Source organism: Amblyraja radiata, chromosome 19 (assembly GCF_010909765.2).
Source record: "Amblyraja radiata isolate CabotCenter1 chromosome 19, sAmbRad1.1.pri, whole genome shotgun sequence".
NCBI lineage: Eukaryota > Metazoa > Chordata > Chondrichthyes > Rajiformes > Rajidae > Amblyraja > Amblyraja radiata.
Genome location: NC_045974.1, coordinates 34,509,303 through 34,525,364, shown reverse-complemented (window position 1 = coordinate 34,525,364; position 16,062 = coordinate 34,509,303). Strand labels below are relative to the sequence as shown.

The window sequence follows — 16,062 nt, the reverse complement described above, 5'->3', positions numbered from 1 at the left end:
GACGGAAGATATGATATGATATGATATAGATTATATGATATGATATGATATAGATTATATGATACAACAGCACAGGAACAGGCCCGTTGGAGTATCCATGCTGACTAATACTCTAAATGCGGTCCAACCCACTTTTTGTACACCAACATCAAGATCTCAACTCATATTCAATGCCTTTTTGCCTGTGAAGGCAAGGATATCAAATTACTTTTTCATTACCTTATCCATCCACTTTCCGCAAGCTATGGATTTGCACACCAATGCTCCTAATGTCCCTGTAATTTGGTTTAATCTATTTAGTTTAATTTTGGTTCAACATATTTGGAACTAGTTAGTATTAGTTAAAGGTAGATCAGTGATAATGCCTGTATTTGGTTCTGCTTAACTTTGTAGTGATGAATTTATTATTATTGGTCATACTTTATATATTCAGAAATGTCATACCAAAAAGGGGAAAGATTACCGTAGAGTAATTTAGGGATAAAAGTGGGATTAACCACTTACCTTTATCTCAAAGTCCTGGTTCATTTTGATGGAATAAATATTTAATTTTTCTCTTAATTTTAGCAATTATACTGACATAAAATTGGATAATTTTAACTAATTACTCTGGTACAAAACATTCTACATTTCATTCGTGATTGTCACTGAAGGAGACCTCTATTAAGACTATTTTAGGAGACCTAATTTTCGTCCACCAAAGAGTTGTAAGACTGGAGTTAATGCTTGATGACGGCACACGACAATGCTTGATCCTGATGTTGGGAGAAAGCTTTTCGGAGCTATTTCATTTCCATTTTTGACATCTACCTTGTGGATTACAAAGGAAAAATGTAAAAATATATGCAATACTCTACAGGGTCACAAATGATATTGCAGCAATGTTAATTGAGAGACAAGAAACCAAAAAATAATTGAATAGCCTTTCTATTTTTCAAGTATAACTGTATTTTCAAGTATTCATCCTCTTGATTTATTTTCATAGATTACCTGATGTATTAGCAATTACTTATCCAAAAAGGTTGTATAAAATATACCTCTAATGTGAATTCAAAGGAATGTGGTTTTTTTTTCTGCAGTAAGCAGTCAAGAACCATGGGGATTTCCTATGAGCCAGTACTTGAGAAGCTGTGCCTGGCATTGTGGACGGAATGCCAGAATGTCTGCATGTCTGGTATGTTTGCACATCAATCTTGCAATCTGCTGTGTATGATGCATTAATTTCACTAAATTATAGGATTATACATTCACCCTATTTAGTTCTTGAAAGCCCTGTTTTTATCTTACTTTGCAGCCATTTGAAAGAGTGACATTTGGCCATGCGGTAAGTGTGTCCCTTTATATTTTAATTTGACTGGTTTAAAATTTAAGTTGTTTGAAAATTTAATTTAAAGTTGTTTGAAGAAAAATTGATTCCCCTTAGCAAATGAATACTGATTGCTGATCACTGAATATCTTTGCAGATGTTATGCCATTTGGCTGCTTTGAGATTCTTCTATACCAAAACCTCAGATGTAGTACTCCAGAATAACTCAATAGGGTAGCAATGTTCTTTCCGAATCATCCTATTAAATCTTTTTCATTTCCTTTCCAAATTCACCTCCTGCAAAAAAGTCATGAGCACATAGACTCTATATGCAGTTTTCTAGATGGTCATAAGGTCATAAGTAATCGGAACAGAATTAGGCCATTCGGTCCATCAAGACTCTCCCACAAATGGAATTATCCTCTCGACATTGACTCTATCCAAGTCTTTCACTATTCGGTACATTTCACTGAGGTCCCCCCGCATTCCTCTAAATTCCAGCGGCCCAGTGCCATCAAATGCTCATCATACGTTAACCCACTCATTCCTGGGACCATTCTTATAAACCTCCTCTGGACCCTCTCCAGGGCCACCACATCCTTCCTCTGATATGGTGCCCAAAACTGCTCACAATACTATTGTCTCAATTGTAGCAACCAATCCTAACCAAAGTAATAAAGCTTTCGAATTCCTTGAAGATGGTCCTCTCTCTCTCTCTCCTTTATTCCCTTTTGCTATCATTAAACTCCTGTTTCCTTGATGTGTAGGAATGAACTACAGATGCTGGTTTAAACTGAAGATAGACATAAAAAGCTGGAGTAACTCAGCGGGTCAGACAGCATCTCTGGAGAATAGGTGACGTTTTGGGTCAAGACCTTTCAAACCCTACCCTGTTCACTTGATCCCGTTTCAATCCAACTATTGACCATTCTCTTCCCCTATATTTAAGAGGGAGTTAGATGTGGCCCTTATGGCTAAAGGGATCAGGGGGTATGGAGAGAAGGCAGGTACAGGATACTGAGTTGGATGATCAGCCATGATCATATTGAATGGCGGTGCAGGCTCGAAGGGCCGAATGGCCTACTCCTGCACCTATTTTCTATGTTTCTATGTTTCTATGTTCCCCTGGATGCTCCCATGCTGACTGAAATAGTAAATAGTTCTTCCTTTCAGGTGATGTCCTTGATTTTCTTTCAGAACTCCTTTAGAAGATTGTATTATTAATTATCTCAAAAAACATTAACTTAAAGAGCCTTGGGATGTTTCAAGTCAGGAAAAGCAAGGGCCAAAATGTTTTTCTGCACACCATAACTTTTCAATTCTGAATTTTTTTAGAATTTTATTGAAAATCAATTATTTTATTGTTCCAGAATTGCTTTAACTAACTCTGTATATGATACTCCAGAATAAAGAGGACATATGTAGTGATGTGCAGTTGTAAGTAATGCAAATATAGTTGCCACTTCTGGGAAAAACAGTCAATAGCTTGTGGCTTTCACATAGTAGAATGTAGAAATCTGGGAGATAATCTTATAGATGTTTATAAAACCATGAAGGGCATAGATAAGGTGAATAGCCACAGTCTTTTCCACAGGGTAGGTAAGTCTAAAATTGTGCATAGTGCAAGCACAGGCAATACATGGAACGTGAGGTCTGTTTCTATCTTATTTAACGAGTAGGCATTTGGCACCCTTGTTGAACGCTGAAGGTGTTGACACTTAGGTGGTGAAGAAGGCGTTGGGCTCACTTGCTTTAATCAGGCAGGGGTTGGTCCATGAAGTTACAACTGTTCAAGATGTTGTTGAGTCAACACTTGGGAGTATTGTGTTATGTTCTAGTCATTTAACTATTGAAAGAATGTAATTAAATTGGGAAGGGTGCAGAAACAATTTACAAGGATGTTACCAAGACTGGAGGGTTTGATTTATAGGGAAAGGCTGGATAGGCTAGAATTTCTTTCTCCTGGAATGCAAGGGTCATGGTAAAGGGACAGGTGTTGCAAGGGAAAGTACCTGGGGAGGGTACCTGCAGGAGATGCAACACCTGTCCCTTTACCTCCCCCCTCGACTCCATCCAAGGACCAAACAGTATTTCCAGGTGTGGCAGAGGTTCACTTGCACCTCCTCCAGCCTCATCTAGTATCCGCTGTTCCAGGTGTTAACTTCTCTACATAGGCGAGACCAAGCGCAGGCTCGGCAATTGTTTCACTGAACACCTCCGCTCAGTCCGTCTTAACCTACCTGATCTCCCGGTTCCTCAGCACTTCAACTCCCCTTCCCATTCCCAATCTGACCTTTCTGTCCTGGGCCTCCTCCACTGCCACAGTGAGGTCCAGCGCAAATTGGAGGAACAGCACCTCATATTTCGCTTGGGTAATTTACACCCCAGCGGTATGAACATTGACTTCTCTCACTTCAGATAGCCCTTGCTTTCTCTCTCCATCCCCTTCTCAGTTCTCCCACGGGTCTTATTGTCTCCGACTACATTCTATCTTTATCCCGCCCCCACCCCTGACATCAGTCTGAAGAAGGTTCTCGACCCGAAACGTCACCCATTCCTTCTCTCCAAAGATGCTACCTTACTCGCTGAGTTACTCCTGCATTTTGTGACTACCTTCGATTTAAACCAGCATCTTGAGTTCTTTCTTACACGAGCTGTCAGAGGAAGTGGTAGAGGCAATAACAAAGTTTAAAAAAACATTTAGACAGGTGCATGGAGTGAAATAACTTAGTCATATGAGTGATATACAGGTAAATGGGACTAGCTCAGGTAGGTAACTTGGTCAGCATGGACAAGTTGTGTCAAAGGGCCTGTTTCCGTGCTGTATGACTCTCGACTGTTGGTAGCTGCCCTTTTGTTTGATATCTGTTTCCGACTGTTGTTCTCCAAAGAGATCACCACTGTACTCGGGCTTGTCAATGCACCCTCACCCCACCACACCACCACCACCACTGGCAATGTCATATCTAACCTTCAAAATCCTATCCCTACCACAATTAATTGCAGGCCTAATTCCTACTTCCCCCTCTGCCTTCCTCCTGCTCTCATCAGGTGCCCATTCATATTTAATTGACCAGGAATTAATGATGCATGTCCATTTTGCACAAAACTGTAGATGTGATTATTGCTGTGGATGGTGAATGCCATGCCATTTTCAGATCCAGTTTTTTTGCTTGTTCCATCAGAATGTCCCAAATTATCAGAAATGAACAACCTGTGTGTGGCTTTTTCATGGAAAACAACAGCGAAAACAAAAAGAGATGGACTTTTTGCACAATGGAAAATTAAATATATAAATAAACCTTGGTGCTGAATATGAATTTTTATAGTATTTTTACCGGCTGTTGAAAACACTGGTGATGATTATTTTTGAACCCATTACACTTTTAATCCCATGATTATGTGCATGTGCTAACTCACATTTATCCATTTGTTCTGAATTTACAACAAGGCACCTCTTTATCCAGATATTTATCTTTTTGTTATTAGCAGCTTCCTCTGGAATCCTTATTTTATCGTGCTGTTCTGCAAGTTATTATTAAAGAACACTTTGGAAATGAAGAGACATCCAACACAGTACAACGAACAAAGTATGTTTTAGGCGTTTGAATTTCACAGATATAACAGTTATTGTCTCTGAGAGGTGTTATAACTTAGATTGAAAGAGAATCATAGTACAATCCACAGTATGATAACATTAATTAAAATAGAACTAACCAACTGTATTGCAGGACATGAGATGAAGGTGAGTGGGGTGGATGCGGAGTGGGCTTGTATCTTAAATCCCCAGCGACGACCAAAGTGATAAGGCACAAAAGCTCTTCTTTCTGACAGCTGCAAGAATCCTAAGAGGTGTTTTGAAGGTTTCTATATGGTTATTTGTCCTTGATTCAGATTTGCTTTAGACCATAAAGATGTTAGAACATCTGGCAGCAAAGCAGTTACCCCACTGACAAATGAAGATTCTGCTGTCAGTGTGGTCTTCTGGGCTTGACATTAATCTCAATGGAAGAATCATTTAATTTTACAACCAGCATTATACTGCCAACTTCACAGTCAATGAATTATCCCAGTATAACGAGGAAATTGTAGTAGTCTAATCAGCTCCTTTACCATATTCTGCCATTCAATGATATCTAATCTATGTCTTAACTTCAATTACATACATATTCTTTAAAAATGTCCTATCTATCAAAAAACAATATATCCAAGTTTTGATTTCTAGATTTTCAATGTAATTTTAAAAACTTGGCAACACAGTTTAATTTTTTCATATCAGTTTCTCTCTTGAATGGCATTGTTCAAATTTTGAGGTAATTTTCCCCTATTTGGACTTGCTAGTACAACATGTTAATTTTTCTCCATCTACCTAAACAGAGCCTTTAATCACCTTAAACAATTCAATTAGGCCGCCTTTCACATTGTCCTACATTAATGCTGTTCATGTTTATTGGAACTTATGCTCTGGTTACATTTAATGCTCTCCATCTCATTCCGCGTTCAGAGAAGCTGCAATGTTACACCAGTGCATCATTTCCATTTCCCAGCTGCTCATTTTTTGGAGAGATTGCTTATCCCTCAACTAGTGTTGAATTTAGGAGAATCTTTCCAGAAGAATCCACTGGGAGCAGGGTTGAGGTTGACTGAAGTAATTTAACTTGAACCGACTATAACACTGTGAGTGAGGTCAAACCTTCACTGTCTGTTTGGACTAGTTTTAACTTAATTCTTAAAGATGATCAAGCACACTATTTCTATTTTAACAATCTATTGTGATTCTAACAGTTTAAACCACTTACTTTCTTTAATATGTTCTTCCAATAAAACAGGGTGGAAAAATAAAATTGCAGTGGTAGCTAGAATTAGGAAACGCATTAATCCTAAACACAATGCTGCTGTAAAGCTGTTACTGGCGGATGGAAGCATTTCAGCTGGATGGTCATGGTCCAGTGTGTGTCAGAAATTCTGAAAAATGTAATGTTTTGGGCATTTGCTAAGTCTTATTTTATTTAAACTAAAAGTGTTTTACATATGAACAAACATATTGGATGGCCAGTTCAACTCTATGCTGAATAATTAAATATCTTGCCAATTATTTCACTGTTTTGAAGAAACATTGCTGATTGAATGCCAGACTTCCATGGACTTAATATTTCCAAAGGGGTTCCATATAATAAGCTGTTGCCTGGGTTTCCATTGTACCATAATAGCGTTATAGAGAGATACAGTACAGAACAAGGTCCTTGAGCCCACTAATCCTACGTTAATCCCATTTTTTATTCTCCCCACATTCCTCGCCACAACTACCCCTCAGTTTCTACCACTCACTTATGTACTAGGGGCGATTTACAGCAGCTAATTAACTTATGATCCACCACGTCTTTTTGACGTGAGAGCACCAGGGGAGAAACATAGTAACAGGAAGAATGTGCAAACTCCACACAAACGGCACTGGAGGTCAGGATCATACTCAAATCTCTGGTGCTGTGAGACTTCTCTTTATGAGGTGTTTTACTGTGTGTGTGTGTGTGTGGCAGACTGCCGTTCCTGAGACTTTCAATGCCAAATGTTACTGTTCTCCTTGAGCAATCCCTATACCCAACTACATTTACAAGGATTAGTCAAAAAATTTGATTACTGAAGTTTTTAAATTAAATGAATGCCTTTAAAATCCTTTAATGTCTTTTGATAGATTGGTAAAAACGCAATGATTATGTTTGTAATATTTGACAATCCACAGGGTCAAACATGTTGGCAAGATCTATTTTAAATCTTCGTCCTTTGTGGATTACACAAGAAAAGCAACAGAAAAGCTGGGCATGGATAGCTCGAAGGTTGGTAGTTTTATTTAATTATTCAATTTATGAGATCTACCTCTTGTATTCTGAGTGGTATTTTCATGGTAGGCAAAATAATGGAAATTGCAACGCACAACTTCCTTCATGTGATTTTATACCTGGCATTAACCTGCATCAAGTTATTTGACTAATACTTGAATTCAAAGAGAACACTGAAGAATTTAGCACAGACGTCTTTAAGACTCGTGCAGGATAGAAAACCAGAGATGGGGGCATTATTCAGCAGGTCAGGATGCATCTGTAGACGCAGAATCAGCGAACAGAAAGCCTTTCATGGAAGACCAACAACCTGAAAAATTAGCTTTGTTTTTCTTTACTGATGATACATAATTTGCTGAGTACTTACAGTGTAGTCTGCTATAAATCAACTTTTTTGGCAACTGTGATATTTTGTTTTCAAATGTTTTTTATGGGAAATTAGTTGGTTAGAATGGATAGGAATTGAAATACTTGCTACCAGTTCACTGCATGGTGCCTATGCAAGAAATTAAGACATCCTTTCCTCTTATGAGAGAAACAATATTCAATCTTGGAGTTTGTGCCAATTGTTGGTTAGGAAGTTAGCAGGCCACACAAAATTTGGATGTGGTAAATTTCAGGAGAAAAGTTTGAGAGAGGTGACAGTAATGAGGATTCAAATTAGTATGCAGCAAATGAATGGAATAAATAACTCAGCTGCTTCATACCAATAACATATCAGCAGGGAAGTTTAATAATACAGTAGCAAGAAATATTAATAGTTACTTTGGCATTTATCCAAATGCAGCAATCAATCAACTGCTGTCAGTTAAAGATCAGGAAAAGTGTGCCTGCTGTTTCCTTCAACTGGATTCTGGAGCATTTTGGAAACAATATTTTATAGTACCTTATACACTTCTTTTATTAGTGCTTCAAACTCGAATTTGTCAAGGAATGGCAAACTTTAAAGATATGTTGCCTGGAAATTTGAAATGTTTTACATGTTTTATCAAATAAACTGTTTATTATTATTTTTGAAAGTACTGGTGTCAATATGCATTCGAATTGCTTCAGTCAAAATAGCCTATTTTTTATATTTTCTACGTGAATTTCAGTTTATAGATTAAAAACCATTAAAGTCATCAGGAAAAAGAGTATCAATCTATAGTAGCCAACGCTGTTTCAAGATGTAAATTGTTACATTTTACATAAATAAATGTTGAGCAAAATTAAATGAGTGACTTTGTTCTGGGGAAGGGAGGAGGTGTTGTTTCATGTAGGTTCTTTTGAGACTCCTGATGAAGCTATAGGGACTGTCGGAAGAACCCACTGGATTCCTTGGTTCCTATTGAGACCTTATTCAAGTAATTAACTTTAACAATTGATTGAGAGAGCTATGCAGCACAGAAATCAGCCCTTCGGCACAACTGACCAAGATTAACCAACAAAGACCTGAGTTAGTTCCATCTAGTTGCTTTGGAGCCATATCTCTCTAAAACTTTACTATCCGTGTACATGTCTAACTGTATCTTAAACGTTGCAATTATAGTTTGCAGGATATGGGTGGACCGCATTGAAACTTATCAAATAATGAAAGGTCTGGATAGAGTGGATGTGGAGAGGATGTTTTTACTACTGGGAGAGTCTAGGGCCAAAGGTCATAGAATCAAAGGATGTTCCTTTATGAAGGAGATGAGGATGATTTTTTTTCAGTCAGAGGATGGTGAATCTGTGGAATTCATTGCCACAGAAGGCTGTGTAGGCCAAGTCAATGGATATCTTTAAGGCAGAGATAGATAGATTCTTGATTAGTACGGTTGTCAGGGGTTATGGGGATAAGGCAGGAGAATGTGGTTAGGAGGGAAAGATAGATCAGCCATGAGTGAATGGCGGAGTGGAAATGATGGGCTAATTCTGCTCTTATCAGTTATGAACTTATTTCAATCAGACACTGATGAAGAAATAGGGGTAAGATTTCAAGCTATGTTGAAGACGGAGAAGAGTATTGTAGTGATGAATATCTCATTATGTAACTGGATTTGTTCTTCTTCATGATAGAGGTAACCTATTTTGTCACATAGATCAATATGTAGTGGACCAGATCCGGAACCCAGCTCCACCCGCCTTATTCCGACTCATGCAAGTTAGAATTTCATTGTTCTATCTGGGACATATGAAAATAAAACACACTTGACTTGAACTTTGTGTCCAGTTTGCAGCAGAGTCAGCAAATTCCAGATTCTCATCATCAGTAGGTATTGGATCTATAGATAAAGTATTCTTTGGGAGACATTCCACATCAATCCTGGGGGATTGGTAATGAATAATTCGATCCATGAGTTAATGAATAGATGTCACAACCTGTTATATGAGTACATTTGATACAAGTTAGCACCTATTTTACAAATATTGCAATGCCCAATGTTATATTTTTAAAATATTTCCATTCTGTAGCATTATGCCAATCAATAATGACAACAGTCATATGCACTTAGCAACATTATCATCGTAAAACATCCTTAGGTGCTTTATTAATTAAAATGATTAGGCTGGCACCTATTCAGTCTCCCTTTTCTCTGAGAAGACATTGCGCTGATGAAGTAGCAAAACATATAAACAACTATTGTTTTCTACAGTTTTGGAGGATACCTCAATACTTTAATTCCTTAATAGTTTAGAGACAAATTCATGCCAAATTGACATTGTTTGACGATAAATAATGCTACCATTCAGGTTAAAAAAGGTAGATTTGCCTGGTTTGGATGCTGGAATTATGAACTTGTCCATAAAGTTTCCAAGTTGGATTTAAACTATGGAAGAAGCCTTCAGCATTTCAGGGATTGTTTTAAAATACCAGAAATGTAGACAATCTTTAATTTTTGTTTTCAAACAAATGATTGAGCTGCAGGAACTACTGTCAACTAACAGCTATTAATGCTCACCAGTTTACTGAATAAGTGGAGATATGAGAACGCAAACATAACATTTATTGAAACATTGACAATATTCTGTTGTTTTTATTTCACATATATTTTTTCTGTAATGTTATACAGGTGCACAACCTTTTATCCGAAAGCCTTGGGACCAGACACTTTTCGTAATTCGGAATTTGTCGGTCTTCGGAATGGAAATTTTTTTGCGTAGATTTTAATGGCTGGCTCAGTGGTAGAGTGCTCGGCTCATATCCGCAAGGTCGCGAGTTTGCGCCTTGATCCCGGCAGTTCCTCGGTCGCGAGTTTGAGTCTTCAATGTAGTTTTTTCTTGCAGAATAAATGTCTGTATGAAATGCAGTGTGTTGAATGAATTCCTGAATTTATAAATGTGACCGCAGCATTGAATCACCTCTCGCACTCATGTCACCCTAGCGGGGCTACATGCCCTTAGGCGGCCTAAGGCGACATTTTCACACTCTTATATCCGTGTGCAGCAGAGGCGACGTGCGTTTGGCGCCAAACGTGAGCTTTGGTGTGCATACGACATCCTGGAATAAATGTCCGGTTTCTTCCAGGTAGGCGATATACCCTCCCGGGCAATATACCCTCCACTTCTCTTTTATGAAGGGGATTTAGTTCCCCTCTCTTCCAGGACCGACCGGAGGTTCCGCTGTCACCTCTGCGGGCCACCCTCGGTGAACGCTCACTCAACTTTGTCTTGGGATTCCTACTCTCCCGCGCAATGTACCCTCCACTTCTCTTTTATGAATGGGGATTTAGTTCCCCTTTCTTCGAGGACCGAACGGAGGTTCCGCTGTCACCTCTGCGGGCCGCCCTCGGTGAACGTCCTGTCTCCCTGTCCCTGGGATAGTAGGGGGCGATCAAACAGCACAATGCCCCCCTCCCCCTCCAACTCCAGAGGAATCCGCTCCCCGATGGGCCGCTACGGCGACAAGTGGCAGTTCGCCCACAGCCCGAGCTGCGCGACCCCAAGAACAAGACGTACCTTGCACACCATCAGCTTCTGCCCCTACGGGGAGCGTGTTCCTCTGGAGTTGGAGCGGGGCTGGGCTGGAGTTGCTGATCTGGGATCTCCGTGCTTGCAGTGGGCCTGGGGGTCGGTGTCCCGATGAGGGGGCTGTGGGCGAACTGCCACTTGTCGCCGTAGCGGCCCATCGGGGAGCGGCTTCTGGTGGTCCTGATGTCTCCGGCCAGTTTGCAGTTTTCCTCTGGAGTTGGAACGGGTCTGGGCTGCTGCTGGCTGTGGGTCTCTGGGATCTCCGTGCTTGCAGTGGGCCTGGGGGTCGGTGTCCCGTTGGTCCTGACGTCTCCGGTGATTGGCACTGACCTGCTAGCATCGCCGACATGAAGACAGTGCATAGCCCCCGCGGCGGTGCAATGGGCGGGGAGCTGGAGAGGGGAGGGAAGGGGTCACACACATGGCCGGGAAGCAGAGGGGTGTAGGTGGGGTGAAACTGAAGGCAGCGACAATCTGCTGCTGCTGCCTGCCCGCTGAGTTAAAAAGTTCCCACGCAAGACTCACGATACACTGTGTATCGTGCTACCGTGGGAACTTTTTAACTCAGCGGGCAGGCAGCAGCATATTGTTAATTATTAACCCTCCCGCGCAATATACCCTCGCCTTCTCTTTTATGAATGGGGATTTAGTTCCCCTTTCTTCGAGGACCGACCGGAGGTTCCGCTGTCACCTCTGCGGGCCGCCCTCGGTGAACGTTTTCAAGGACCTTTCTTCAAGGACCGAAAAAATGTCCGCTATTCGGAGGTTTTCGTTATTTGGATCTTCGGATAAAAGGTTGTGCACCTGTACTACATATTTGTGAAATTCATGAGATTACTGGGAACACAGTGGATGATCTTAATCCTCACTAATTCTTTTCAACCGCCTCTTTTTAACCATATTGGGATAAATTATTTGCATCCTATACTACTGAGCTTGTTCATTTCAAAGTCCATGGGGTAGAATACGATCTCAGTGAATGGGAACAGCTAAAATATTTTAAATTCTCTTCCATTGCTGTAAAAATAGTAACATTTTCTCTATGTTTCTATTCCCTTGTCATTAAACATTATTTTAGAATCTTTCATAACTTGCAGAAGAAAGCCTGTTTATTGTTTAATGAGCTTTGTGGGACTTCATTAAGTCAAGAACTAAGCATGATTATGGCCAAATGGAACAAAAAGAATCAGTTGTCTTATTCCATAGTAATGGCCATAGTTATTTTTATATCACCTTTTCTGAGCATTAAAAAGCCAACTGATTATTAATAAATTGCAGTATAACATCTTGCTCTGTGAGTCTGGACACAGAGATTCTGTCCCAAACAAATCTATCCAGCATTTACATGTTGAAAGAATCACAGGTCAGGTGGGCAAGACATATCACAAGAATGTCTGATGCCAAAGAACCAAAGCATCTACTTTATGGAGAGCTCATTGAGGGCAAACAGTTATGTAGTGGACTGAAAAGGGGATTCAGAGACTCTCTTACACCATCGGGAACACCAAGCATTGCATTATCTTGTTAGGTGTACCCGCATAAAAAGCAGTGCTCACTAGTATGAGACAGATAAGATCAAAAGAGGATCTCAAAAATCAAGAACCAATGTTGCTGTAGCATCCTTGCAACTCTCACCTGAGTGAAAGGAACATTCAAGCCCAGATTAGTCTAATCAGTCCAACTGTTTACATCACAACATCATAGACTAGATGTTTAAGAAGGAACTGCAGATGCTGGAAAATCGAAGGTAGATAAAAATGCTGGAGAAACTCAGCGGGTGAGGCAGCATCGAAGGAGTGAAGGAAATAGGCAACGTTTCAGGTCAAAATCAGTCTGAAGAAGGATTTCGATCCGAAACGTTGCCTATTTCCTTCGCATCATAGACTGGATGTCATGGCCTTACTTGAAAATAAGTGACGAACACCAACAACAACAACAAGTTGATGTAGTAGCAAGTATTGGTTAGTCATCCAATCGATTTTTGATGTTGAATACTGGAAATACCAGAAGGTTAGCAGGGTGAACCACATACAAAACAACTCAAAAGAAGGATGGTTTTACAAATTGCCTGAAATCTGCATTGTTTAAAGTATTGGTTGCACCCACAATTTGTGGGAATTGTTCTCATTTTTCAAAGCATAAAAATGACATCCATACATTTGCTTTGGCCAAAGTATTTTCAATGGCGTGCAATCAAGGAGGTATTACAGCAGCAGGAGTGGACCAGAGCCAAGAAATTCAGGGTGGATAACTGAGCATAACCACCCACCTGGTGAAGCACTCCGCAGAGCTCCACCAGTTCTGCAAAAATATTTTGCAAGGAATCATGGGATTTGTCAAAGGTTATTTGCCATAAAGAAAATACGAACGAAGCGCTGGCTGTATAGACGGTGTATAAATTCTTATCTTTATTCATAATTTATGTGTAAAAATATATTTAACCTGAGGAACGGGGATGCCAGGTAGCGGGAGAGCGGGGTGTAACAGTGAGAGAGAGAGGGGGCAGATGTGAGTGGGAGACAGGGGAGAGTGTGCACACAGACCTGTGCCTCATCGGCAGCCAGGATCAAACCCGGGTCCCTGGCACCGCAAGCGATGCCGAGCCGCCACTGGACCGTCCCGTTCACCCCCCCCCGGAGACGTCCGAGGCGACCCCGGACTAACGGGACACCGGTCCGGAGCAGCGGCGGCCTCAGGCCCACAGCCAAGGCGGAGAAGAAGCACCAACTTCAGCCCAACCCCGCTCCAACTCCAGAGGAACCCACTCCCCGACGGGCCGGGGACCACCAGCTGCATCCCTAGCTCCACCCAGCGGTCACCGACCAACCCTTCCGGCGCCAAAGAAAACCAAGCACCAGCCATCAACGGGGATACACAAAAGCGTTGCAGAAACTCAGCTGGGCAGGCAGCATCCCCGGAGTAAACGAATGGGCGACGTTTCGGGTCAAGACCCGTCTCCAGAGATGACCCGCCGAGCCACCACAGCACCCCGTATGCATCTCCGCCGATGACCGGTGCTCGGCCCCCGCCGGCACCGAGGGGGCCAACCGACACCCACTGGACAACGAGAGAGTCGCAGCCGACGGTCCCTAGCCTGCCGGGGAACGCCCCCCCCGGGAGCCGGAGCAGAGCCGAGCTGGAGCCAGCGCCTCCCTCCCGCGTCGGCTGCAAGCACTGGGCCGCCACTTCCCCGGGCCAGAGTCCCGCCAGCCCAGGGCCACCCCAGACATCTCCAGCCGCCCCCGGACAGGGACGGGACAACCGGGAGTAGACGGGGACGGCCCAGCAGCAACTCAACATGCGCCTTAATTTTGTTTACGGGTGATGTAAGGCCCCTCCCCGGGTCATTTTCAACCCCGCAATTCGGGTGGGAGAAGTTGCCATTGCGGGAGCTCTGAAAAGCGGTTTCCCACCAGGGACCCGCGAGCTCCCGATGTCACCATCCACCGGACCTGTGGCTGGAGCCTCCGAAGCTCCGTAGTCGGGTCGCAGTCGCGCGCCACCACAGCTCTCCACACTCCGAAGCCGGCCAGCTCCACGATGGTGAGTCCGCAGGCTCCGCGACTGGAGCCCCCGGGTCGTTCAGGTTGGAGGCCGCTCCACGGTGCTAGGCCCCAACGACAACGGAGGCCCGACATGGAAAAGGTTGGGTCCCCCGTACAGGGAAGAGAATTAAAAATTCCCCCCCCCCCCCCCCCCCTCACATATAAACAACTAAAAACAATATATACACCACTACAAACTATACACTCAACGGGACAAAAATTAAAAAAAGACAGATGGACTGCAGGGGCCGCTGCCGCGAGGCGCCACCATTTAACACATAGAAGAATCAATGGAAAATACGGATGAAATGAAGGTTCAGCTGCTCAGCTACCAACAATGCTTATGGCGAGTGACCTATGACCTGGGCATGCGCAGTCGGAATACTGAACTCGCTTATTACCAGAAAGATTTTCTGCTATCACAAATGCTGCCATAAATCCTAATTTGAAATTATATCTCTTTCCACACTTCCATAAGGCATTTTTAAAACATTATTCTGGCATCTTGCATGTCATGTACATACAATAATCAAACACAACCTTTTAAGGAGCAGCCTGATTTCTCCTCTTTGCAATCACCTCAGGCAGCAGAGGCACACATGATTCGATAATTTCTATGACCTTAACAAAGGCAATGGCTTTCAATAAAATGTAAAAAGGTGTGAGCTTAACTCACATGCAACCTCATTAGAATGTGAAGTTCTGCCAATTTGGTAACCATTTACATTATATTGCTTTGGAAACAACAGGGGGCACATCATCAGCTTTAAATGTAGCCAAGGACATTTCAATATTTTATTTGGCTGAATTACATTTGTACTTGTCTTAATTTTTATATCTTACTGTTTATCACTGTTCTGGCCAGTTATTCTATCTTCACACTGAAGCATCTCTGCAAAAATAATTGGAGGAAGGAAAATGTCATGTCTTACACAGTTGGTGATACAGCATCTGTCCTCAGTAACCTCTAGGAAGGTGTACACATTCATTACCATTTCATATTTACACCTTAAATTTTATTTTGAATTGTGGTTTTACAATTGCATTTTATATGGTGTGTATCTTCTGCAAAAAAACTGTGTTTAAACAGCTTTAAAATATTAACTCGGTAACCAGATACTACTGGCAAGTATTATACTTTAAAGGCACATACTGCAGTAACTCAGTAGGTCAGGCAGTATACAGTGCCCTCAATAATGTTTGGGTCAAAGAATCGTCATTTATTTATTTGCCTCTGTACTCCACAATTTGAGATTTGTAATAGAAAAAAAATCACATGTGGTTAAAGTGCACATTGTCAGATTTTAATAAAGGCTATTTTTATACATTTTGGTTTCACCATGTAGAAATTACAGCAGTGTTTATACATAGCCCCCTCCCCCCTTTTTTTTTCAGGGCACCATAATGTTTGGGACACTGCAATGTCATGCAAAGGAAAGTAATC

At 41.7% G+C, this 16,062-nt stretch overlaps 1 protein-coding gene across 2 annotated transcripts in view; it reads left to right on the top strand.

Moving 5' to 3' along the window:
* The window catches only part of mettl25 (methyltransferase like 25), a 112,095-nt gene that overhangs the window by 75,390 nt on the left and 20,643 nt on the right, over positions 1 to 16,062 (top strand). For both annotated transcript variants that reach the window (XR_004414884.1, XM_033038203.1), the window contains exons 5-8: positions 1,080 to 1,174; positions 1,295 to 1,324; positions 4,796 to 4,896; positions 7,047 to 7,140. Coding sequence is in view for 1 of the 2 variants with exons in the window: in XM_033038203.1 (XP_032894094.1) it covers positions 1,080 to 1,174; positions 1,295 to 1,324; positions 4,796 to 4,896; positions 7,047 to 7,140 (320 nt within the window). In the remaining variant the exon portion in view is untranslated. The remainder of the gene's footprint in view (positions 1 to 1,079; positions 1,175 to 1,294; positions 1,325 to 4,795; positions 4,897 to 7,046; positions 7,141 to 16,062) is intronic.